This window comes from Ostrea edulis, chromosome 2 (genome assembly GCF_947568905.1).
Source record: "Ostrea edulis chromosome 2, xbOstEdul1.1, whole genome shotgun sequence".
Taxonomy (NCBI): Eukaryota; Metazoa; Mollusca; class Bivalvia; order Ostreida; family Ostreidae; genus Ostrea; species Ostrea edulis.
The window spans coordinates 6,342,953-6,370,516 of NC_079165.1; the positions used below are offsets into that span (position 1 = coordinate 6,342,953).

The 27,564-nt window shown below is 35.3% G+C and overlaps 3 protein-coding genes across 7 annotated transcripts in view; 1 reads left to right on the forward strand and 2 right to left on the reverse strand.

Annotated features, from left to right (window-relative positions):
- LOC130052437 (kinesin-like protein KIF27) overlaps positions 1 to 605 on the reverse strand; it is a 46,987-nt gene extending 46,382 nt beyond the window's left edge. Inside the window, exon 1 of one of the 4 annotated variants that reach the window (XM_056157470.1) lies at positions 528 to 605. The gene's annotated coding sequence lies outside the window, so the exon portion shown is untranslated. Of the gene's footprint in view, positions 144 to 527 lie in introns of those variants that run through there. The other 3 variants (XM_056157468.1, XM_056157471.1, XM_056157472.1) reach the window with 3 other exon arrangements.
- On the forward strand, positions 37 to 11,105 carry LOC125678385 (sulfate transporter-like). 2 transcript variants are annotated; one of them, XM_048916812.2, is made up of 16 exons: positions 37 to 553; positions 973 to 1,083; positions 2,852 to 3,123; positions 3,463 to 3,627; positions 3,777 to 3,932; positions 6,309 to 6,391; positions 6,879 to 7,029; positions 7,151 to 7,264; positions 7,477 to 7,554; positions 7,727 to 7,822; positions 8,289 to 8,395; positions 8,769 to 8,838; positions 9,002 to 9,166; positions 9,294 to 9,413; positions 10,168 to 10,222; positions 10,403 to 11,105. In XM_048916812.2, exons 1-16 carry the CDS (start codon positions 307 to 309, stop codon positions 10,573 to 10,575), a joined length of 2,163 nt encoding a protein of 720 aa, XP_048772769.2. In that variant the 5' UTR covers positions 37 to 306; the 3' UTR covers positions 10,576 to 11,105. The 2 variants fall into 2 exon arrangements, with proteins under 2 accessions (XP_048772769.2, XP_056013442.1); XM_056157467.1 differs by lacking the exon at positions 2,852 to 3,123 and having other exon boundaries at positions 141 to 553; positions 3,473 to 3,627.
- LOC125678383 (uncharacterized) overlaps positions 10,589 to 27,564 on the reverse strand; it is a 22,257-nt gene continuing 5,281 nt past the window's right edge. Inside the window, exons 8-22 of the mRNA XM_048916811.2 lie at positions 25,254 to 25,369; positions 24,719 to 24,840; positions 24,190 to 24,282; positions 23,211 to 23,383; positions 22,925 to 23,020; positions 22,634 to 22,762; positions 20,643 to 20,786; positions 18,262 to 18,346; positions 16,882 to 16,982; positions 16,486 to 16,642; positions 15,650 to 15,787; positions 13,619 to 13,804; positions 13,271 to 13,498; positions 11,199 to 11,312; positions 10,589 to 10,988 (exon numbers count right to left, since the gene is read on the reverse strand). Of these exons, the coding sequence (XP_048772768.2) occupies positions 10,873 to 10,988; positions 11,199 to 11,312; positions 13,271 to 13,498; positions 13,619 to 13,804; positions 15,650 to 15,787; positions 16,486 to 16,642; positions 16,882 to 16,982; positions 18,262 to 18,346; positions 20,643 to 20,786; positions 22,634 to 22,762; positions 22,925 to 23,020; positions 23,211 to 23,383; positions 24,190 to 24,282; positions 24,719 to 24,840; positions 25,254 to 25,369 (1,998 nt within the window). The 3' untranslated portion in view covers positions 10,589 to 10,872. The remainder of the gene's footprint in view (positions 10,989 to 11,198; positions 11,313 to 13,270; positions 13,499 to 13,618; positions 13,805 to 15,649; positions 15,788 to 16,485; positions 16,643 to 16,881; positions 16,983 to 18,261; positions 18,347 to 20,642; positions 20,787 to 22,633; positions 22,763 to 22,924; positions 23,021 to 23,210; positions 23,384 to 24,189; positions 24,283 to 24,718; positions 24,841 to 25,253; positions 25,370 to 27,564) is intronic.

The following is a 27,564-nucleotide window of genomic DNA, read 5'->3' on the forward strand; positions in this document are numbered from 1 at the left end:
TTTAAACACGGTGTATCAACTACTTAACAATACGGTAGTACTATACCGTCTCAGTGGGAGAGACTGAATGGTGTTTGTTTACTTCCTGTTCCGTGAAAGAGGACCGCGAAGGGATTATGATCATTACTAAACACCAGTATAACCCACGTGATTCACGCCAAATTTTATTTGCACTATTACAGACTTTTAAAAACTGTCCGAAATATGTCGCTAGACAAAGTCTCGCCCCTTAAAGAACAGGTGAGGAATTAGAACATTGATGCAGATTTAAAATAATTATTCTGTAGTTGTTGAGTGTAAGTGGACATGGATAATCAGTTGCAATGTGCATACGTTTGTGATTTCAATGAACGGTTTAGACAGCGGCACGAGACGGCATGGCATTCAAGCCTGAGGAAGAGAACACGGCGATATTTCTCCAAGCAGTACTACAAACAATGTGTTCAAGGAACCTTTCCTTTTGTCAAAACTCTTCGCTCCTATAAAATCAAGAAATATTTAGCAAATGACGTTATAGCGGGACTTACCGTAGGGGTTATGCAGATTCCTCAAGGTAAGGCTAAAAATCAACAGAGAAAATGCGAGATAACAACAAGATCAGCTCGGCTACGGTGTCCCATTATGGTCATAAATGTATGTAAATCTTTACGTATTTATCACGTGATAAGGACAACAAGAAATGGACATAATGCTTCGAGGCCAGTATAATATGTAACATTTATCATACCTACGAAAATTCCATAAGTTATTTCACAACATATTACCGGGCAGTATACATACTTTTACGTAAATGTACGTAATCATTCTAATTTTCATACTGAAAGCTTTAATTTTATTGTAAACATAAGGGTGTAGACTCTGTAAGAATAAGATTTAAAGATTACACAATCTTATTTATATGTGTGAATTTTTGAATGGCGTCTGAAATCGTGACAGATACTAGTGATATAATTTTGTGACGATTTTCTCCAGGTATGGCGTACGCTCTGCTGTCATCACTTCCTCCAATCTGTGGGCTGTACATCTCTTTCTTCGGACCACTCGTCTACTTCTTTTTGGGGACCTCAAAGCATGTGTCAATGGGTATGTTTTCATATCAAACGTGTCATATACACACATGTTCATATTGAATATGTTTGAATGGGTATAAAAAAGTGAAGATAATGAGCAGTGATCTTCAATCTTAAAGTGTCAACGTATCAATGGGTATGCTATTTACAGCTTCCTGTGAAACATATATACTAGTATATGATGTGGGTGTTTCATATCAATTAAGAGGCGATTAAATGGGGCAGTCTTTCTGGTGAGACAGCGAAAACCGAGGCCCCGTGTCACAGCAGGTGTGGCACGATAAAGATCTGCTCAAAGGCCGGAAGCACCGAGCATAGGCCTAAATTTTGCAGCCTCCACCGGAAATGGTGACGTCTCCATATGAGTGAAATATTCTCGAGCGGGACGTTAAACTATATGCAGTCAATCAATGGATATGTTATGTACAGCTTCAAGCTAAACACATGCCAAATGGATATGTTATAAATCGTGCGGATGGTTCATACAGATATTTAAGCATGTGTCAGTTGGGTTTGTTATATACATCTTCATATTAAACATGTGTCATTGGACTCAATTGGGTGTGTTATATACAGCTTCATACGAAACATGTGTCATTGGACTCAATTGGGTGTGTTATATACATCTTCATATTAAACATGTGTCATTGGACTCAATTGGGTGTGTTATATACAGCTTCATACGAAACATGTGTCAATGGGTAATGATGCTATGTTACATACAGCTGTATATTAAACGTATGTCAGTGGGTATGACGTTATATACCTGTTCATATCAAATCTGTGTGAATGGGCATGTTATATACACTGAGCATCTTTTTATGAAACATACGTGTTAAAGGTTTGTGTACACATCTTGCTTTGAGGGAGAACCTTTAGACGTAGTGTGTCATAACATATGCAAGAAGTGGTGTAAATCAAATGACAATTCTCAAAAAGTTCAAAGAACTTTTAAGTAAATATAATTTTGAAATTAGGAATGTTTTCCTAAATCAACAGCATCAAAACATGCCACTTTTCAACACTTTACCCGACCATTCTTCACAATCAATTAAAAAAAAAGATTATTTTCAATTGTTAATGACCACTGATTCTACGCACAAGAACTCTGACACTAATATCAAACAGATGCCGAAGTTCCTCATTGCCAATATTTACATAGTCTCTGGTGATTAGGTCTTTCAACAATCTGTTGGAACTAAGGCACAAAGTGTATTCCATTATTAGCTGACATGTTTTTATATTCCTATTAGACAGAACTTATTCAAAAAGAGTCCTCGTTATAGCGATCTAGTTTGGCAATACAAGCTGTCATTGGGTTTGTGTGTTGTCGTTTGTAGGTTTGTATCTTGTATTTTGTAGGTTTGTGTCTCGTCGTTCATAGGTATGTGTCTTGTCGTTCGTGGGTTTGTGTGTTGTCGTTTGTTGGTTTATGTGTTGTCGTTTGTTGGTTTGTGTGTTGTCCTTTGTTGGTTTGTGTGTTGTCCTTTGTAGGTTTGTGACTTGTCCTTTGTAGGTTTGTGACTTGTCCTTTGTAGGTTTGTGACTTGTCCTTTGTAGGTTTGTATCTTGTCTTTTGTAGGTTTGTGTGTCGTCTTTTGTACGTTTGTGTCTTGTCTTTTGTAGGTTTTTGTCTCGTCTTTATTTAGGTTTTTGTCCTGTTCTTTGTAGGTTTGTGTCTCGTCGTTTATAGGTTTGTGTCTTGTCGTTTGTAGGTTTGTGTCTTGTCTTTTGTAGGTTTGTTTCTCGTTCTTTGTAGGTTTGTATCTTGTCTTTTGTAGGTTGTATCTCGATTGTCAGTCTGATGATAGCTTCAGTATTGGATGACGCCACCTCCAGTCCTTTGAATATAATACAAAACGATCTGATTTCCCAGAATTTCACTTCACATCCCACATTGTCGACATCAGGAAACGTTACTAGATTTCGAGAGAACTTCACAGGTTATGAAGTTCTGGAAAAGATGACACAAAGACCAGATGTTGAGACTTCTGTCGACAGTTTTAAAATTGAATTGGCCAGTGCACTTTCACTAGTCTCTGGTGTAACCATGGTAACTTCTAGAATATACAGAATAATGCTGATTGAACAGTTCATTTACATAGATACTCATGTATCAGTTATTCATATGTATCTTTACGTAGTATTAAAAGATGTGTGAAATGTTGGACAAATCTCGCATTACGTTTGATGTTGTGATCATATACAATCAATGATGTACTACAAAAACTATCTAACTTAACAGACTTCGCTATTCTACAATAAGTAAACACATAAATCAATTTATCTTCAGAAAATACCACAGGATAGGATAAGCAGTTAATGCATACTCCCCTACATGTGTATTACTTAAGGTTTTAAATTAATGTAGTGTGTACATCAATTTTTGTAGATTGTTTTAGGCAGATTTGGTTTTGGGATTATGACCACCTATATGCCAGAGCCAATGGTGAGCGGTTTTACATCAGCTGTTGCTGTTCAAATCATCACGGCTCAGGCAAAATACATATTTGGTCTGGATATAGTTCGTTACCATGGATACTCTAAAATAATCAAGGTACAAATAGTTTTAAAAACGAAGAATTTCAAGTGATGACATAAAATAAATCTAAAAACTAACGGGTTTATTTAATGTGCGGTTTATGAAATTTAACGAGATGTATTTACAAACACGTGGTTACACCTCTGCTATTATTTCATTTACAGACCTGGATCGCCATTCTGAGGAATATTGGGGGGACGCAGTGGCTCCCCCTAGTGATATTTATCTTGTCTTTCATTATTTTATACGTCATCAAAGTTCACATCAATATCCGCTACAAGAAAAAGCTAAAGATTCCAATCCCAGCTGATCTTATAGTTGTGCGTATTTTCGCTTTGTTTTTCAACAATAAGCAATAAGAGAACATGATTAATTTTGTTTAAAAGTCCATGACATTTTGTAAATTAAATCATAAAGGGTGAATGCATTTCATGATATATGTCACCTATTAGAGGGGAATATTTAATAACAAAAAATGTAATTGAGTTATATCTATGCAGTTTAAAACGCTAAATAGACCTATACTCGGCCTACGTCACAATCAAATGTAAATGCGGAACCACGCTTCCGTTTTCCGAAATGTGATACTTTAACGATATCCATTTGATTTTTACATGGCGATACGAGATATGAATATCCGATATCAATTCCTTCCTGGGTGTTCTTATCTTCTTATCAGTCAAATCTTAAGTTGAGATTTTGTGGTGTGTTTTTTTTTAAGGGGGGAGATAAAGATGTTATAGCTTTAGAAAAAAATCGGTTGGAGAACAAACAACATTTTGGTGGATGAGGGTGTGTCAATTACATTGTACATGTCCGTGAGGCATTCAGTGTACACTGACTATTTATGTATGTAAAAGTTTTACTATGATCCAAATGTTCAACATATGGAATTGAGGGACATCAGAAAGGGGGGGGGGGGGGGGGGGGAGAGAGACAGATGGGAAAGGGCGGAGGTCAGACCAATTCAGATTTCCACGAGCATCATGATAATATTTCATTTATGAGGATCCGGGTTAGAATAGGTTCCAAATCATCATCAACAAATACATGGTACGCTGTGTAAAAAAGAAAAGTTCACATTTTGCTGCTCCAGTGACCACAGATATCGTAGTTGTGTTCGCTGCTACAATGTTACTGATATTGACACAAGCTTCCAAGATCAGCTGCAAATAATTTGTTTTATTTCACCGACCGTCATGAATTTGTCATTTTTTCCTCATCCTCTCTCCTTTTTCAAAATTATTGGGGCGGCATCTATTAGTTCCTTATTGAGATTACATCTACTTAGACCGGCGTAAGTGGTGTACGTGTACATGTACATACATCCAATTTATGTACATGTAAATGATTTCATGACCTGTAGAGATTCATATAAAACTTTGTATCAGGATATAAGATATATCACACATTACACGTATACATTAATCATAAGCAAAATCATCAAAATTCAGTTTATTACTTTCGTTTTACATTTACATTGTGCAAAGCCTCTCTTCAATTTTTTTTTCAGATAAAATGTAAAATTTAATTGTAAACCACATGTATCTTATAATAGTTATAGTTTAGCATAGTTCAAATTATTATTCAAGGTTGTAAATATGCTAAAACTTCACATGTCTTACGAAATTATGATAATGTATAATTTTTCAAGATTTTAAGGGGAGTGTACTTGTTGTAGAGCCGATAGCTTCTAAAATAATATGTCAACATATGATTTTCTTGCTCAAATCCTTATTCTAAGATAATAATCTGTAAATCAAAAACAATTTATTCAAGGTTTAGTCCATCAAAATTAGGGAAAAGACCAATATTGACGTCAAATGGTATCTCCTACAGTATTTCCTTTCACATGTTTGGGCTCATAAAGTATACATTGTGAAAATATTTATTCCAATTTATTAGAATAAATGATTACATACCATTAAATAAAGGGTATATAGTCTATGTTGCTTATTACAGCCCATTTGTTTGGGAAAATAATAATTAATAAGAAAAATAAAAAAGGAGGAGTGCATTTTCCTTAATGTTGATGGGGTGCTTACTTTTGAGAAGCAATAACAACAAAAATAGCATGCCAACATATATATTTTTCAATGTCTATCTATTACTGGAATGTATATTTATCTTGTAAAGGCAATTTTTTCATGATTGAGTCCATTTAAGGCCGAGTATAGATCCCCTAATCAAAAGGAGTTGAAATAAGAGCAATTAATTAATGAACACTGGTATTAAAGTTAATAATCAATACTAATGAATTCCACTTTAAGTTACAAAAAATCCCATTTGCAAAGCTTTTTAAAATATACCAGTTAAAATGTAAGCTGGAATCCAAAGTTAACGTGCGTAGTTCTTTTATGACTGGACCGGAAATTGAACTCGGGATTCCTATCTTACCAGCCATGTGAGCTATCCAGGCCGATACCCACGCTCCATTAGTTTTACTATGTACTATTGTGAAGAGTTAAAGTCTGTCCTTTATGTAGTCATGTTTAACCTCGTGTGCGCAAGGACCATACCTGCCTTTCAGGAACAAAATTAGAAATGCATGCGATGCATGTAGTATTTTAAGCAATATTCACCGTGTACAAGATTCTCACAGAATGTTACTTTAAATAATTCACCATTCAATGAAAAATGTTAACTTCTTTTCTTTTCAATCTTATAAAGCTGGAAAAAAAAAACTTCCATTATAGGTTGTTCTAGCAACAGTTATTGCATACGCTGCAAGATTACACGAAAACGATGGATTGAATGTGGTTAAAGATATTCCAGCTGGGTGAGTAATATAGAATTAAGTATATGCAAGGTGAAGATAACGAACAGTGATCAATCCCATAGCTCCTATAAGCAATACAAAATAGATAGTTGGGCAAACACGGACGCCCGGACACGCCAGAGGCGGGATCAGGTGCCCAGGAGGAGTAAGCACCCCCTGTTGACCGGTCACACCCGCCGTGAGCCCTACATCTTGATCAGGTAAACGGAGTTATCCGCAGTCAAAATCAGTGTGCCAAGAACGGCTTAACAATCGGTATGAAACACGTCAGACAGCATTTGACCCAATGATAGATTGTATTGACGAACTAGATCGTTATAACGACCATAGAATTTGCGAAATGCTGTCATGAAAAATTTCGTTTAAAATATTTAGATTATTCGCAATTCTTGTAATACATGTAATGCTAATAATACAAACAATTGAAACATAGACAACTTTTATATTTAGTATTTAATTATTGAAATAACTTTTGGATTATTTTCAGTTTTCCGTCCATGAATTTGCCGGACTTACGACTAGTCATACCTAAGTATCTGAAAGATGCAGTGATGATTGGGATAGTTGCATTTACTCAAACCGTTTCTATAGCCAAAATCCTAGCCCAGACCAACAACTATGATATTGACCCAAACCAGGTGAAACAAATCATCATATCGTACCTAGCTATAGAATACTTCACATGTTAATTAATACATAACAACCTTATTAAATACTTTTAACTAAGCTTGAGTGACAGTGAAAGAAAATGAATTACAGGAGATGGTGGCGTACGGTACCGGAAGTTTGGCGTGCTCACTATTTTCTGGGTACATTCCGGCGGGGTCAGTAGGGCGCAGCATGGTGCAGGAAGGAGCAGGCGGTAAAACACAGGTAAAGCAATAAAGAATATATATATATATATATATATATATATATATATATATATATATATATATTATTGCTCTGCTTGGAAATATTTTTGTTCTGTAATTTTGTTGCTTTTCTTGCCAATGGAAAGGCATGTTTAGTATGTGCATGTATATATAGATATATACATGTAACAGATTGGGAACATATTGGGAGTGAGGTGCTTGTCATTCCAGGTGGCGTCACTGTTTGGTTGTCTAGTGGTCCTTGTTGTTATTGTTGCTATAGGGCCACTGTTTTACAATTTACCCAAGGTAAGCCCAACATCAAAAACTGTTTCTTACCAAGTGTTCGTAAACTATGAAATGATATTCTAGTGCATTAGAGAAAATTTGTTATCAGTTTGAAGATGTTGTTTGATACACTGTATAGCCTCGTCTCTTTAAACTTAACTATTTTTATATGGATCAATGTCTCATATACTAGTGTGTTCTGTCGGCTGTGGTGCTAATGAGTCTACGAGGAATGTTTCTACAGTACCTAGAACTGCCGTCACTCTGGCGGAAATCTAAAATCGATTTCGTAAGTATTCCATAAGATATTCAAAGTGATGAAATCAAGAATCACGTCAAGAGTTTAACAAAAACAAAACCGCTCATTCATTCAGTGCACAGTCCATTTAAAAGAGTATAATCAATTACAATGTATACTCCTTGCAATACAAAACGACTAACCATAGTATGTTTTCTTTTCAATATTCCCAGAGGAGGTATACTTCCAAATACATGTACAATATTACTAGTATATCCCACGAGTTTTCGCAATACTAACCATCTTAAATGTTTTGATTTGGATGTATCCAAAGGAGGTACATGTCTACATAAATTACTGCCACCGATACTGTATTGTACATGTCTACATAAATTACTGCCACCGATACTGTATTGTATGTTTACATGTCTACATAAATTACTGCCACCGATACTGTATTGTATGTTTACATGTCTACATAAATTACTGACACCGATACTGTATTGTATGTTTTCAGATGATCTGGGTGGTGACCGCTACCAGCACAATCATTCTCGATGCCGAGATTGGGATCATCATAGGGATTGCTTTTTCTGTGTTCACAGTCACTCTTAGAACCCAAAGGTAAGAACATGCTCACAGTTACTCTCAGAACCATGTTCACAATTTATCACAGAACCCAACGGTAAGAACATATTCACAATCACTCTCAGAACTCAGAGATAAGAACATGGTCACAATCACTATCAGATACCAAATTTAAGAATGTGTTCACTCTCAAAACTCTGAAAGTAAGTTCATGTGCATGAAAAAAAAAATCGAAAGTACTTCTTAATACCGTGGATATTCTTCCATTTTCGTAGACTTTTCAATGTTTAAAGAGTTACTATTTACACTCCCATTCCTTCACCTCCATGTAGATCACTACGGGTAAATTAACAATAGTCATATAGTATCAAGCTTTTGTTAGTCATTTATATCATTTCCTAAATTTCAGGGCAGATGGTTACAAAGCTGGGTTTGTAGGATCAACAAATATTCTAAAAAATATCCAGCAGTACCAGCCGGTAAGTACATTGATTTTTAGCCTTGGTATTTGCATTTCCAATGAATTAAGATTCTACATGTTTAGTAAATGTGAGTAGTTACATTCAATATCAGAGAACGATAAAGTAAATTTCAACCAAGGAAATGTAATAGCATATTATAACGGGAGTTATCAATTGTTAGATTCAGTCAGATGATGGTCGCGTACACTTTATACAATACCACGGACCAGTATATTTCGCTAATGCAGACCATTTTATGAGAACTGTATACAAGACATCGGAACTGGATCTAAAACTCCTGCGTAAATCAAAGAAGCGCCTAGAAGCAATGACAGTAACAGCTTTGGTATATTTACAGTGAATGTATTTGTATTATTTTTAAGCCATTCTATTGGGTTTTTACTCCGTATCTGCGATGCTTGAACCATATCCATGTATGTGGTCGATACAATAATGACCTAATTGTTTTAAAGGAAAGTACCACGGATGAAGAAAATGAAAAAAAGGTTCTAACAGACAACAAACAGAAAATTGTGATTGATTTCACTAGAGTCAACTTTGTAGACCTGGTTGGAGTGAAAGCAATAAAAAGGGTAACAATTTCCTAATCTCCTGTTTAATCAAGAATTTTTTTCCATATAATGCACATGTATTTTTAAAAATACATGAGGGGTATGAACTGCGATGCTTAGTTCATACCCCCATGTCTTTTCAAAAAAAAGAATCTCTATTATCTTTCCACTTTCCAGAAAGGGGCCATATTGTTGTAGTTTGAATTTTTCTTTTTCTGTATCTCATACAAGTTTGTACGGGTCGAGTACCATTTTTGATGAACTTGGACCGTGACCTTTCAAGTAAAGGTCAAATGATAGAATTTTAGAACATTTTTGTCCATACCATAACTTTTTTGTCTGTTGATATAGGCCTTTGATATTTGGTATGTCGGTATACCATGATAAGACAGTGTGTTGCGTGTCATTTTTGATAACCTTGGCCTTTTCCACTTTAAAGATGATCCCTAAAAATGCTTAAAAGAACTATGGAAGGATAGACATCAGTTTTAGTGTGCTAAAACAATTCGTCCTAGTTATTTCTTACATGTACATTCTACTTTCATTTATGTCGGAACTCTCAGCCGTTAAAAGATAAACGTACTATATTTATATGTATTCACACGGCGACATCCGCGGGTTGTTTACAACTTCAGCGCGTTCATAAGTAAATGGCTATCAATAAAATTAGCAGAGGTTTTTTAAGGCAAAAACAGTGAAAATATAAATAGATGTATTTGAACCCACGTAGACTAATTTTAATGTCGTGGTTTTGTTTTGTTTTTTTAATTAACAGATACATTCAGATTACAAGGATGTTGGTGTTGACGTGTTGTTTGTGGGATGTAATGGTAAGCCTTCAACTTTGTTAATAAAATTGAACTAATATTCCATGACAGTTTGAACCCAAACGATTTGTTATATCATGATGAATTGTTTTATTCAATATATTCTGATATCGCTTCGTTTAAGAACAGTACGGCCTCGTCATTGCTGCGGATTTTATTATAACTGATGCACTCCTGTTTTAGATGGCGTCATCGATATGCTGACGAGCTGTGAAGCTATGAAAGATCTGTCATCCTCTCTCTTTACCTCGATGGAGACATTGATATCTCACATGGACAGTTATAAAAAGAGCGTAAAATGTGATAGGAAAGAATTATTGGATAATGGTTTTCCAGATGAACTACAGTCAACTTAAAGAAAGAACATGGTTTCGATAAGCACTTTTTTATTGCTTACATGAAATCATTAATAAGATAAGATTTTAGATTGCAATACTGTATTTTGGGAAACTTCAGAAGCGTATGATTTGAGCGACGTCCTGGAAGCCCATTTTGTCCCGTTTGAATTTCGCACTATTTCATTTGCACCTCAAGGATTATAAATATTGTTTGTTATCAGCCTCATTTTCAGTTCGCTCAGAAAACACGTTGGCGAAGACGGTGAAAAATATAATACAGCGAAATAGTTCAAAATACAGTATGTACAACTTAAGTTATGATGACGGATATACGTATGACACGGCTTCCGGGCGATAAAACGCTGTTACCGGGTAGGAACGGTGGTGCCAGTAGTACTCAGCGCGGCTAAAACATGACTCGGGGCTGATATCTGTGAAAAAGATTTCATTTAAAATGTTTGTGCCTATAGATGAACTTGTACCTGTGATAATCGTTGTAGAATATTGAACTTTATATTCAATAAAGATGGGATAACGATTGTTACGCTTTGTGGGAGTGTGTCTTTTGTTTTCTATTAGAGAGAGTGTGAGAGAGAGGAGTCACGTGACTTATAATTGTGTCTCTCCTGTTTATACTGTACCTGACCCGGCACTGCTAGCCCCCAGAGCATCATAAAAAGAATTGTGTATGGACGTGTCCGCCACACATGCGTCCATTTGAATCCAACATCCACCCCCCGCTGTCACCGTGTTACCTATGGAATGTATGATGCGGGATGTAAATATTCAAGAAAAGATGTTAAATGGGTCATTAAAATCGATTCGCTGTGATGCCACGGACAATCATTTCAAGCGATTGCGAAAGGGGCGTCCCAGTTGTACCTTATTGTTATTGCGATTTCCTTGAAGGAAAAAATAGAAATTGTAAAGAATTTCCGTCCAACATGCATAGATACAGACATACATACAGCCAAACAGATATACAGACAGACGGACAAATAGACAGATATACAGACAGACGGACAAATAGACAGATATACAAACGGACAGATATACAGACAGACAGATATACAGACGGACAGAAATAGACAGACATATAAATCAACCCTTGTACGTTCCACAGACTCTGCATACAAGTAAATAACAAGCAGAATCTCAATCTTTTGTTGTGAAAAGATTTAAATTCACTACTGTCACAGATTTACTACTGTCACAAATTTACTACTGTCATAGATTTACTATTGTCACAGATTTACTACTGTCGCAAATTTACTACTGTCATAGATTTACTATTGTCACAGATTTACTACTGTCACAGATTTACTACTGTCACAAATTTACTACTGTCATAGATTTATTACTGTCACAGATTTACTACTGTCACAAATTTACTACTGTCATAGATTTACTACTATCACAGATTTACTACTGTCATAGATTTACTATTGTCACAAATTTACTACTGTCATATATTTACTATTGTCCTAGATTTACTACTGTCATAGATTTATTACTGTCATAGATTTTACCACGGTCATAGATTTGACTACTGTCATAGATTTATTACTGTCATAGATTTTACCACGGTCATAGACTTTACTACTGTCATAGATTTACTACTGTCACATATTTACTACTGTCATATATTTTACTACTGTCAAAGATTTTACTACTGTCATAGATTTTACTGCTGTCATTGATTTTACTACTGTCATAGATTTACTGCTGTCACAGATTTACTACTGTCATAGATTTATTACTGTCATAGATTTTACTACTGTCATAGATTTTACTGCTGTCATTGATTTTACTACTGTCATAGATTTACTGCTGTCACAGATTTACTACTGTCATAGATTTTACTACTGTCATTGATTTTACTACTGTCATAGATTTACTACTGTCATAGATTTACTACTGTCATAGATTTGATAAATCTTTTACGTTCCCCCGTGTGTGTTATATATCCTGATGTCATTCAGCTAATTTTAATCTGAAATGCTAAAATGTCTGGGCTATATGATCCAATTATACTCTGCTATAAAGTAGAAAATGCTGTTCTGCAGAGGTAGAAACCCAACACATTGACGTTTCCCTTTTGAAGATCCCTGTGGTCCCCCATGTTTTCTGAAGTAATATAACATTTTTCAAGATCGAAAGCATGAAATTCGTGAAAGTTTTGAAATTTGAAATACATTTCTTCTCACAAAATCATGAAAATATACATATATATTTCAGAATTTTTCTCTCTCGCTATTTCTTGGGCCATGACGTCAGAAATGAAGTATTTTATCGTTTTTCAGACTGAGAAGTTAACTTGAAGTATATTTTCTTTTTTATTTCTGAACAGAGCGATTTAGTTGTCCAGGTAATTTATTTTTACTAATGACGTGTCTGAAAGATACATGTATATGATATATTATCAAAATGAATGCTGTTCACAATGTCGGTCTGTGTCTGTGTAAAGGAAAACTGTAGGGGGAAAAGTGTACTATTCTAACAATTATGACGTGACATATTTCGATTACCAACAATTTCTAAAATTACATTATGTAACAAGGTTGTGCATAGACTTTCATGAAGATAAAGTAACGTTCATTTCGAAAATTGGTAAGTGATGGGGGAGGGGTAAAATTCACCCCAAAGCCATATATAGTCCTTTATCGTTAATAGTACTTTGTTATTGTTGATAGTAAATTGAATATTACTATACCTGTTGGTAGAAATATACTTGTTATGGGATAATTTTCGTGACTACCACAATATCTGTATTGCGCTAAGGGACGTAACAAGCAGTTTTGTTGCACATGAGAAGCATTCTGCGCACGCTCGGCGTAGTAATCGTGATAAATGTTTCCTGTTTTCGGAAGGTGGTGATTATGATCAGGACATCCAAAATCGGCAAAGAAACACCCCGCATTCCCACCCAAAGTCATCGCTCCTATAAATTGATGAAGATAAGAAACTCAAAAAAATATTCTTTTAGTGTAGAAAATTGAAATTGTTTACGTACATTTGTATTAACCAAAATAATTTACTTTGATAAATTTTGCAAATGTACCTGTGGGTCCGTATATAATGTAGAAAAAGGACTCTGATCCACAGTATTGGACGTAATGTGGAACTCGCTGCAGGCAACTAGACTGCCTTGTACTGGCCATGGAATCAGAGTCTTTATAAAACTGTGTTTGGTTTCCTGATATCAATTCTGGGTGGGCGGCACACTTTTCCACAAACAACCAACATCCTGGTCAAAATTTAACGTTACATTTTTCAGTTTTACTCACAAAACAGTCTGCTTTTTTGGTCAATGGCATGGTTGAAGGAGCAATTCACACTCTAAGATTCGAACAAATACGCAATGCATACATTGTTTTATGCGCTTATGATTGATATTTTCAAAGAATCACTTTTGAACAACAAAAGAAAGGCTCCATAGCGGCGGTTATTTAAACCGTTACCAGACTTCCACTGCCAAATCAGTCTGTCAAGAAACAACACTATGATGAGTAGCGATACGAATACAAGTAAAGCAAGTTGCCTGTATATTCTTTGTTTTTCCTTTGGGTACTTTACATTGTTGTACCTCTCTGAATACTTAAACATATGTACGGTATAATTTAAGGACTAAGATGTATGTACATGTATAACAGTTAAAGACGCACTACATCTAATTTCTCATATCCTGATCGTTTGGGTTTTTTTTAAATGATAGAAATGATATCAGTGCTGACAATTTTGAACAATTTATTTTAAATACTGTAACATCAATTTGCTCGCAGCTGCAATTCGAAGATTATCTAGAATTCAAAGCTTTCTTCATGCTGACTCGAATTTTAAATGTATATACAAATGTACTTGTATATTTACATCACGTGATTTTGAATAACAGCAAAGGTGCTTTTCATTTTAAAGAATAAAAAAAAACTTTTATTGGTATTCCGATTAAATACTGTGGAATCATTAGATTTCGTGGTGGCTCAATTTCCGTGGAATTCGTGGGTACCCCTCACCCACGAATTTACACCCTCAACGAATAAAGACAACTATTTAAATTTCAGAGTTATCTTTCTTCCAAATATATAAATCCACGAAATTACGTCCCCACGAACCCGTAAAAATTCAGCAATCCACGAAAATTGGCCCCTACGAATTTAACTGATTCTACAGTACTCACTTTTTTTATCATGCAATTATTCCCTGTTCCTTATAATTAAGTGATTATTACTCATATTTGAACAGCACCCCTCCCGTAGCTTAAGACTCCTTTAAAAGTAATTCATGAAATGAGAATTGGCGCGTACTAGGCTTAGCTTAACCAGTAATTTTGCCGGTCCCATGTGGTTCGCTTAGGTCTTATTGGTCTCCGAGGTACGTTGTAAATTGTAGTTCGCGCCTGATTTTAATCTCAATCTATTTTTACCCCTTCTTTCGCAGAATTTGTTAAAATGCTGGGCTTTATTTTCTCACTGGATGCTATGCTGCAATGTTTACCTTCTGCACACGTTCGTCTGAATACCTAGATGAGAAAACTCAATTTTTTTTCTATAAGGGCGTTCAAAAATTATCAATTTTTGTGATAAAAAGTCCATACCTTTAACTATGCAAAACAATTTGAGAAAGTTGGGTAAAACTGTCATTCCATGATTTTTGCGCAAATTGATCTGCAGTGTCTCTTTAACATAATATTATTCAATGTTATTCATGAAAATGGAAAGTAAAAAATGGACTTCTAATGGTATCTTAAGCTAATAGTATGATGATAAGATTTCACAACTTTAATTTTTATGATTTCGAACTCGGGACTCTTGATGTGTATCGAAAATGGTTTGGTTGAAATGTGTGTTGTTGTATTTTCTTTGCTGAGTCTTTGTGGACTCATTTCTTAGTTATCTCTAATTAAGAGTAATTATAACAAAATATATCCAAGGCATCTGATCCCATCTGGTATATCCAGGGGTCCGTGTTTGCCCAACTCTCTATTTTGTATTGCTTATAGGGGTTATGAGATTGATCACTGTTCGTTATCTTCACCTTTCCTCATGGATACAATATAGTAATTAGATTTACTACAGAACATGTTTTGTCTTACCGTGTTTAGGGGTGGAGTGAATGGTGTTTGGGGCGGATCCATCGGGTAGATAAGATCCTCGTGGCGCCAATGTTGCAGGTGCATACGTAGCACAAGGGGATGGAGACTGTGACGTAATCAGATGGGCCTCCGCATACTCTATAAGATATACATGTATACGAGAACGATTTCATCATGGAAATAATTTTATTACTGCCTTTCTCAATAGTGATATACACCAGATATAATTCATTTTCGATTTCACACTTTTTTTTCTTTCTTGTTTTTTTTTTTCTTTTTTTTTTTTCTTTTTTTTTTTTTTTTGTATTTCGGGTCTCGAAAACAAAGATATGCATGTAATACACGCTTAAGTGTATGACGTCATATATATATGCAACAAACATGATAATTGCCTGGACTAGACTGTCTGACCTACGTATGTAGATCGTCTGCATTTTCAAAATTATGTGGACTAAATTTTTTGGACTGGATTAAATAAAGTGGACTAGATTGTTTGGATTGGTTAAATAATGGGGACTAGATTATTTGGACTGAAATAAATCAAGTGGACTAGATTGCTTGGACTGGATTATATCATGTGGACTAGATTGTTTGGACTGGATTAAATAATGTGGACTAGATTGCTTGGACTGGATTATATCATGTGGACTAGATTGTTTGGACTGGATTAAATCATGTGGACTAGATTGTTTGGACTGGATTAAATCATGTGGACTAGATTGTTTGGACTGGATTAAATCATGTGGATTGTCTGGACTGGATTAAATCATGTGGATTGTCTGGACTGGATTAAATCATGTGGATTGTCTGGACTGGATTATCTGGAGTACACTTACTTTTGCTGTTGTATACTGGTCCGACCGGGTATCGGGGACCAGTCTCGTTCAGTTGCACCGGAACCGGAAAATGAACTCTCTGTGTAAACTGTGATAACATGCATCTCGGCCGGAAGTCTTTCACACCCACGTCATAGAAGTCAGAGGTAAGGTCAGACTGCAATGTAATATCAGCAGAATTTTCAAATGTTAGTGTATCACTTTGAAGATTTCAAGGACGCAACGCATATTGGTTCGTTCTTCACTACAAGGTAACTAGGAATGTCTCATAAAAGTTACATTCCTCTCCATTTTGTTGCGAGGACATACAAGTAATGAACACATGAAATAAACTTCGGTTTTACAATTAATGTTGCGGAAAAAAATATAATAAAATTTTTGCGATTATCTGCTTACATAAGCGTTTCCCGTAACGTTGAACCAATCCAAATTCCGAACGAGTCCCACTATATTCGATGTCTTTGATCCATAAAATATATTGTTATAAATCTGATTACCTGCAAGAAATACACGTGCATATCATGATGATAAATATCTTTATGAATAGATACATTTTTTTTTCAAATTTAACCTTCTTTGCTAATATTCCCGTGGGGATCCGGGTTAGAATAGGTCCTCAGTAATCCTTGCTTGTTGTAAGAGGCGATTAATTGGGGCGGTCCTTCGGAAGGGACCGTCAGAGTTGAGGTCCCGTGTCACAGCAATATCCTTCCCTGTTCAAAGACAGTAAGCGCCGAACATAGGCCTAAATTTTGCAGCCCTTCGCCAGCATTGGTGACGTCTCCATATGAGTGAAATATTCTCCAGCGGGACGTTAAACAATATGAAATCAATGAGTCTTTGCCATACTAGCAAAAATTGATTGATTGTATATTGTTTAACGTTCCACTTGAGAATATTTCACTCATATGGAGACGTCACAATTGCCGGTGAAAGGCTGCAAAATTAAGGCCTATGCTCGACACTTATTGTCTTTAAACTGGGTGGGGGGGGGGTCTTTATCGTGTCACACCTGATGTGATACGGGGCCTCGGTTTTCCGGTCTCATCCGAAGGACCGCCCCATTTAGTCGCTTCTTAAGACAAGCAAGGACCTATTTTAACCCGGATCCCCACGGGACCAAGTATAGCGGACAGTATAGAGAGAACTTATACTGCCTCCCGAGTGGGCTAGCTTTTCTAGTAATATAGTAGAGAGTTAAGCAACGTGTTCAGACCATCGCACGTTACAATATGTCAGACATTGTAATGTTTAAAACACTTCTTGTATATTAAACACAGTAATGTTAACATTCAAGTACATTACACTGTAATGTTTCAACACTTTAGTACATCAAATATTGTAATGTTTAAACACTTGTAGTACATCAAATAATGTAATGCTTAAACACTTTTAGTATATCAAATACTGTAATGTTTAAACACTTGTATTAAATCAAATACTGTAATGTTTAAACACTTGTAGTAAATCAAATATTGTAATGTTTAAACATTTGTATTAAATCAAATACTGTAATGTTTAAACACTTGTAGTAAATCAAATATTGTAATGTTTAAACATTTCTAGTGAATTAATAAAAGATTCCATAGTATTGTGATCAATAAAATTAAAGAGAATATAGATGCCAAAGTCATGTTTGTCGATTGTTACCAAAATGAACCGTTAAATTGATATCACCAATGACATTTTAATTATATTAATTAGTTATCAATTCATTTGTATTTTATATTATCTTAATTTTTCTTTGTGTTTCAACAATGTATAAAAAGCACGTACCTCTTGGTTCACTGGGACTGTTCGCTTCAATAACTGCCAACTTCGGATATTTTGAAGCCCAAATTCCGGTTTTGAAAGGTACTTTCTTAGAAAAGAAACAAGAGGTTCATTAACAAAAGGGAGCTCAAAATCACCGTCTGAAATGGTATGAACTGATTGCACGGGAAGTCTCGTACCGAGAAACAGAGAGCACTTGCTTGGGTAATATATAAAACAAAGCGGTGCATGCTGGTATTGCTATGGAGAGTCCTCTGTAGGACAGCATGCGTTTGATACGTATGACAGTTGAAATATCATACAGAAGATTTCATATTTATAACGAAATAGCAAAATATTGATGTCACCTCTATAACGAAATAGCAAAATATTGATGTCACCTCTATAACGAAATAGCAAAATATTGATGTCACCTCTATAACGAAATAGCAAAATATTGATGTCACCTCTATAACGAAATAGCAAAATATTGATGTCACCTTTATAACGAAATAGCAAAATATTGATGTCACCTCTATAACGAAATAGCAAAATATTGATGTCACCTTTATAACGAAATAGCAAAATATTGATGTCACCTCTATAACGAAATAGCAAAATATTGATGTCACCTTTATAACGAAATAGCAAAATATTGATGTCACGTTTATTGATCGTTAATATTCTACTGCATCATCACAAACACATTGGTAGTATAGGTACTGCGAAACACGTAAATAGAAGTCAGCTTTGACCAGTACGTAAGATGCTTACAATTATCTCAATGTGTTTTCAGTTCAATAGCATTTCAAAGTGGTGATACGTATATACTTTGTATATATTACATTGTAAATTTCTTTTAACAGCACAGAATGACGGATCTTGAATGTCATGTTGTCACGTTGTTATCGTCATTTTCTGAGCAAAAAATTTAATTCAAGAACTGAGTCCAACCCCCACTCCCTTTCTTTTAAAATTCTACAATATGTGGATTCCGAATTCTTTTACCTGTTGATTTTTCTTATTATGCACTCATTATATGGAGATGACCAGGAATATGAAGTTCGCATCTGATATACTACAGTACTAAAGTATGTAGAAACAAAATGGGACATAAAGGTTAACATTTTCGCCATATTTTTCATGTAAAATGATGTTGTTAAAAATTAAAGCCATATTTGATCCCGTGCGTATAATATTTAGGTTTTAAAACACTCAATACGGTGTACCTATCAATAGGTCTCTGATGTCCAATACTTTTGTCCAGTGTATCTATTAATAGGTTTCTAGTGTCCAATATTCTGGTAACTTTGCCTTCTGTGTAAATGCTCTGTGTCTACATTTTTTAAAATCTTTAACAGAGTATACTGCGATTCTCTAGAATATTTTATCATTGGTAAGATAGTTTTTTTTAAAGTTAATTTAAAAAATCCACCCAATGCCGATGTCATTGCCGACAACTATTCTTGATTAAAGTTAAACATGAATGTTACATGAATTTAAAATTCTGAATGTAATACGAAGTTATGCATTGTAAGTTTGTATTTTCATACCTACTCTCTACGAATGAACTTCACATCCAGGTGATTTGAATGCCACGACTTCAAAAACATCTATATATTTTTTTATGGAAGAACCCATACAGTTTCCACTGGACACATTTGTACTCAATATTTCTAATTATAACTATGTAAATTGTGTTATTTGTGTCTGGTTTTGGTCATAGTCTAGACAACAGTTTCAAACATTGTAAGGACTTTAAATTTAATTTTTTTGCAGTATTTGCTACTAATTATGTTATACAATGTACCATATACTAATATTTGTAGAATAGTCAAATAAATATAGAAAAAAGAACAATTCATAAATTTTGAGAACCAAGTGGTGGTCATCGTTTTGAATGGGACAACAATCTGAGTACCCCAGGTGGTCCCGAGCCGTCGTTACGAAATATATGTATAGGTGTGCAACACACTGTTGTATGTTTATATCTACAGGTGGGCCCGAGCCGTCGTTACGAAATATAGGTGTGCAACACACTGTGGTCTGTTTATATCTACAGGTGGGCCCGAGCCGTCGTTACGAAATATAGGTGTGCAACACACTGTTGTCTGTTTATATTGTATTTACTATATACTATTGTATGCTAGATGTCTTTGTAAGAATTGGCCGTTTATTTTCAGTTTTTTTAATTATTATCCCTGTCCAATTTTGTTATAATGCTATAAGATGTATGTCTTTCGCAACAAATTTATTATATTATATATCTACAGGTGGTCCCAAACCTTCGTTACAAAATATAGCTGTGCAACACACTGTGGTCTGTTTATATCTACAGGTGCCCTTAAGCCTTTATTACGAAATACAGGTGTGCAACACACTGATGTCTGTTTATATCTACATACCTTCAGTGAGTTGTAGAGTGATCCATCGTTCGTATGTTTGACCCCTCTGCTGTCGACTTGCATGGCGGATAGAGTCGCGTTATAGAAGATATTGTTTCGAATTATATTATCCCGACCACCACCAATGTTGGTGTGAACTTCGTTCTGGTAAAAACAGATACATAAAGAAATGATTTAAAAGTCAATCGAAGATCTTTGAGTTAGAAAATTAAATATATATCGTATTTGAGTAACAGGACTTTGGTTTTTATACGCCCGTCTTTAGACGGGACGTATTATGGTACAGCGATGTCTGTACGTCCGTCCGTCCGTCCATCCGTCCGTCCGTTCAGGGTTTTCTCTTTATAATTTCATTTCCCTTTCACATACCATGCTGAAACTTGCTGTGTAGCTTCTTTGTGGGTCACCCTAGATCATACTGCAATTTTGATCCATTTCGACCTTTTTTCCAGGAGTTTTGCCCCTTTATTTGGAAATAATTATTATATGGAGGGTACATAATTTGTCCGCCCTACTCCTCCCACAGTTTTCAAGTGAGAGCCTTCTTATTTTGTGGAGTGTTTGTATGGGTATTGAAGATGTGCATCTGGGGAAGGATTTTGATTTTCTTCCATTTTTGAAAAAATTACAGGTTGTTGAACTTTGTCCATTTTGAGGAAATTTCGATTTTTAAGCTATGACCCTTTGTTCATATGAAAGTTTGTCACAGCCTCATGATGGCTGATACTACCTGAAGCAAAGTTATACAAATTATAGCACAAGAAAAACACCCTATGTAAGCATTTCACAGGCGTAATATGTACCGTTTGCGGTACTCTTGTTAAGGTAGTACTCTACATCGTCACAATGGCTGACTTCCTTTAAAACATGGATGAAAAAATCGATATCAGCAATATTTGTCTTTTCCTTTTCCATTTAAATACCTAGCCGAGTAGCTCAGTGGGTTTGAATACCGACTGCTGAACTGTAGGTCGCAGGTTCGAGTCCAACAGGGGTTTTAAATTTTTTTCAGATTACCTTCTACTAAAACTGTATCTTCTGACAAAATAAAGTAAATTTGAAAATTTTCAACTTCAAAATATTGTTGTACATATCCTCCACTTTTCATCTACATCAAATTTCTCTGGTGTAGCATACCTCCTTAAATTGTTACCGATTTATATTCAAATTGGTCTGAGACAGTCAAATATTTATAAACTGCAAAACATCTTTTTAACAAGGCATAAACTGTTCGATCCAATTTTAATCGCATGGTATATAGTTATTTTCACGATTTCTTGCTTCAGTGAGTTCTTTTTCATATAGATTTAAATTCAGTTTCGTGCTCACTCCATATAAATTCTATGGCTAGGTAATATCAAAGTAGTTTTAATTTGATGGTTTTAGTTTACAAAAAACAAATACAGAGAAAATATGGTTATGTACAGTACTCATTGCATTCTCTACCGACTCGCCATCGTTGCAAACCACGCCCACTCTCTTTATTCCCACTACGCCATAGGCTAACCCTGGTTATATGATTAAGAAAGCCCTTGACTTTATGAATATCGACCAATCGAGGAGCCCCTATAATATTTTGGATGAAAAAGCACCCCGAGATCATCGCGTGGCTCGTAGCGGTAAAATCCCGTGGATTGCCGATTGGAAAATACTGACACAATAGCCAATAAGATTAATTCTATTGATACATAATTTGCAAGTGGGGTTTTTTTTTTTCCTCGGCTAATATTTATAAACAAACGCTACACGTTTTACCGGGGTGCAGCCATGAAGATATCGAAATCTGTTATCTCGACTGTGATTGGTCAATAAATTTCATTTCTTCGATATCCATGAAGACCGAAGGTTTTGTCTATCATACAGCCAGGGTTTGAGGTAGGTTAAGTACTCCTGGACTCAGTAAGCATCGCTAGCAAAAATACCAACTCGCTAGAATTAGACATCTCAGTTCACCATAGTACCCTATAATTTCTCAGTTGTCACCAACTTACGTCATAAAATACATTGTCCTCGATAGTGACCGAGGAGTATTGGTCATCTAACATAATCCCACGTACATCCGCTCCGGGGAGGAATCGAAGAGTGTGGTGAATATGATTTTTACGAATAATGTTTCCTCTCTGAAAAAGAATTCATGGTTTAAGAAAAACTTCACATTTAAGGGCAATAATTCCTATGAATCCGTTAAGTTTCAAAAGTTTATCTAAATTCATAATGATCTCTAATTCAGTTCAGTACTTATTTCATTTGAAAGTCACGAATGGTGAAAAAAGAAGTCCTACGTAGGTCCAATCCCTCCCTGAGTGTATCCCTCCGCAGTCAGAACTATTTTGGCAGGTATGGTGCACATTGTTATATTCTATCACATGGTAATTTCCCTTTTGAGATGTAAATGAATATGATAAAGAAAAACAATATTCATATTTCAAGCACTGATATTCTGAAAATATTCCACCTTATATGCCATGATTTTATTAAAATAACACCAAGTGATAATTGTCTTTCTCTGTTCAGTTAAACTTTCTCCTGATCCACATTTTTGTATGTACATATGTATTTAATACTCACACTCCATCGAATGGCCGTGTATTGTCCAGTGTGCATATTGTTGTACTGTACCAGTGTCCCCACCCCGCTCAGGGACAAGGCGTTGGCACCCACGCCCGTCTCTCGGCCGAATCTCCAGATGAGGTTATCTGTCACCAAGTTTCCGGACGGTGTCAGAGTAGCACGATCGCCACCTGAGTTACATGTATATGTAACATGGTATTAAAATAGCGTTGTTAGTCCAAAATGCTATCGCGCATACAGTTTACAATAAGACTAGGTCAGAAGATTAAGTTGCCATTGCCTGTTACTACTTTTTATCTTAACCACTGGAATGAATAAAAGAATTAAACTGAAAATGAACCAACCTCTTAGACGCTTAATTTTAGGCTTGCTGTTCTGCGCATTATGATTTGAAATCTTTTAGAATATGTGTTTTGACTCATGAAAGATACATATGATAAAACAATATTATTAACTTTTGGACACTGTGCAGATTTAATAATACTATATTTAATAATTAACTTTCGGATACTGTGCAGATTTACCAATACAAGATTCTATAATTAACTTTTGGATACTGTGCAGATTTAATAATACTATTATTATATTCTATAATTATATTTTGGATACTGTGCAGATTTACCAATACAAGATTCTATAATTAACTTTTGGATACAGTGCAGATTTACCAATACAAGATTCTATAATTAACTTTTGGATGCTGTGCAGATTTAATAATGCTATATTCTATAATTAACTTTTGGATACTGTGCAGATTTACAAATGCAAGATTCTATAATTAACTTTTGGATGTCGTGCAGATTTATCAATACAATATTCTATATTTAACTTTTAGATGCTGTTCAGATTTACTAATACAATATTCGTAATTCTAATCACTTCGATCTTGCCTTCGCCTTGGTCAACATAATATTTCTTGGAATGATAGAATCTTGCATTTATTTGAATAAAGTGACGAACTATTTTTAAGTCTTACCCATCATGACAATGCCTCCATCGCCATCATGAAGATTACACCGACTTACGGTGATATTGCGAGAGTCCGCCGTGATGTCGATGTTGTAAGAACCTGTGTACGCATAATCGTCATTATATAGATCCCATAAAAAGCATCATAATTCAGCAGATATGAAATTATAGATATAAAGTTCTATTTACGAAATGAATTGGCTATTAGATATTGGTAACTAGCCTGGGCGAAGTCATGGGTACACTAGTACATGGATCATGGGTCTGTTACCGCTAAGATCATGGGTCTGATAGCGTTTATACGATAGGTCTATTACATGTAGTGTCTATGTCATGGGTTCTATGAACGTCTAGATCGTAAGTCTATTAGCGCCTAGATCATGGATCTATTAGTGCTAAGATCATAGGTCTATTATACATATATGTAGCACTCTTGTAGATGAAATCGTCGTGTTTAATTTTACGCAATAGTAATGATACAACCTATCAGTTCACTTACTGATATACATATGAACCAGTAGTATCACTAAACATACCCGTGTTCTTGATCTCCATCCTGTCAATGGTGATCCTGTTCACGTGGTTTCCTCTCATTCCGAATGTTCTACAAGCTTCCACAGTGAATCCTCTGAATACCATGTTATTGGAACTACCGAAGCTGAAATGTTTACAGTTAAACAAAGTTATAGCGAACACATTTGTAATGAAGTATCGCCTACAACGAAATGCTTTTTATTTCCAGCATTTACAGAAATAATGAATAATTCATTGGATATACGAATTACATCAATTTCGAAACTAAATTAAATGTTTAGATTGCTTCACTATAACCTTGATTTACTGCATAAGAAATCCATATATATGGGTTAACTTCAGAGGTGTAAATTTTAAGAAACATTACATTCGTGAGTGTGTAGAAATATTACCACATTTTTCCTACATTTGTAATATTTTGCTGAAGGGATCTCATTTGAATTCCCTGGTATGTTGTGGACACTTAATGAAATTAGATGATATTCTTAAAAACACTTTCCATACACAATATCAAAATTAGTTAGAAATCAAAATTACTTCACACAGTCATCAATTAAAGATGCGTAAATTATGTCCTGATTGTTAATTAGTCCGGCGGATGTCGGTGGCCATAGATACAATATTCCAGACGATCTGTCGACGTAATATTCACCCTGAAATTCATCACTGTAACATTTTATAAAGTATAATTGATTGTCTGTACAGCAAGATGTTGATATTTATGCATTTCTTTCAAGGCGTTATCAGTAACTTTTGTAATAATACATACCATTCATTACACATCTTAAACGTTTCAGTAAATATGCATATGACCATTAGATGCTGTAACAACCTGCAAACGATGAGGTTTTAGTATCTTCGATATGAGGTGGTGATCAGGCTTGGATTTCTCAAAAACATCTCAAAATTTAAGTTTGAATTTTCTTTTATTTGAGCAGTCAAAATTTGAGTTGAATCTCAGACTTAAGTCCAAATTTCGACTGAAGTTTATTTCGAGAAATCCAGGCCAGGTCTTCCAGCAGTCTGTTGGAATTCCCATGGGCACGAATTGTGCTCCTTTAATAGCCGACCTGTTTTTATATTCTTATGAAGCAGAGTTTATTCAAATGTTTCTGCATGAGAAGAAAAAATATCTTGCTGTGGCCGTCAACTCGATATTTAGATATATCGACGACGTTTTATCTATTAACAATGATAATTTTCATTCATATGTCGATTCGATATATCCCTGTGAACTCAAAATAAAAGACACCACAGAGTACTCCATATCTGCTTTGTACATAGATATGTTGTTGACGACAAACTAACAACTGAACTTGATGATAAACGGAATGATTTCAGCTTCTCCATTGGCAACTTCCCTTATTTATTTAGCAATATTCCATTATTACCTGCATATGGTGTTTATATCTCTCAATTTATTCGATACACAAGAGCTTGTTCTGCATATGATCAGTTATTTAAATCTAAGAAACTGCTGATGTTTCATTATAAGTGGAAATTTCTCCAAGGAATGTAAAACTAAACTGGGATTTGTTCCATTCGTGATTTTATTGATAAACATTGCCGGGACAAATACAGGCGGAAAATATCAGGAATATGTATTATCACAGAACATATAAAGGGGGAAATCTGTGTAAAATTTGGCATGTTGTCATAGGCAGGCTTCTACTTAAACAAGACTTGAAGCATACATGGATATTTACTTGTTGTTTCACAATTCAAACCGCGCTTTGTTCTATCCTCGGTGAGAAAGAATTACGTCACAATTCAAACCGCACTTAGTTCTATACTCGCATTCTCTCACCAGAGGGCGCGCTACGCAAGCTTCACTTTCACCTCTGTTATCGTCTGATAAATAGTTCGGCTAACCACATGATCTCGCACGGACAAAATAGCGTCTTTGACTCCAACAGAAAGACACGTTTCTGTTCTTTGTGTAATGTCAGATTTTCATCATTAAAAACTCGCTAGTTTTTCTAATGTACTTTTATGTAGAGTCCATAGTTACGAAATGAAAGTGAAATTAATACATTTGACAAGGCAAAATAGTTCCATGAATATGGAAGTCACACTAACGTAATACAGCGTTTCGATACCTACCAATGTGTTTTTAACTCATAAATTTATGTTTTATTTATGAAAATGATGCAGATTTAATGTATTTTCAAAGACGCTCTGTTTTACAAAATTCTTGTAAATCAGACGATAACAGAGGTGTTGTGGAGTGTAGCGTAACGCCCTCTGGTGAGAGATTACTATACTCGGTGAGATAGAATTACGTCACAATTCAAACCGCGCTCAGTTCTATACTCAGTCAGATAAAATTACATCACAATTCAAACCGTGCTTAGTTTTATACTTATACTTAGTCATATATGATTGCGACCATGAGAAAGAGTACTTATGAAAATTTTCACAAAATAGAGAAATAACTGGGGCGGATCCAGGAATTGTGGTTACGGGGGGCGCCACTTTATGAGGCAGTGGGTCCAGGGCGAAGCCCTTGTGTGGGTCCAGGGGGCGAAGCCCCCGGAAGCACCTGGATTTTACAGATTTTATGGGGCTTGAAATATTTCTCCTATTGAGTCATTTGTACTATTTTCTATCATTTTAATAAGGTGAAATTAAAAGGACCCAAATTTTAAGGGGGTTTTGGAAAAAATTAAGTTCTCCCAATAAAGTAATTCAAGAAATCAAAGAATTTTGTCATTCATTTTTCCGGGAGTGGAAGAAATTATTACTTCTTTTATCGTTTAGTACATTTTCCGATACAAGATACCGCGATTTACCTTAAATTTGAAAATTTTAGGGGGGGGGGGGGGCGCCGGCTGCGCCACTGAATAAC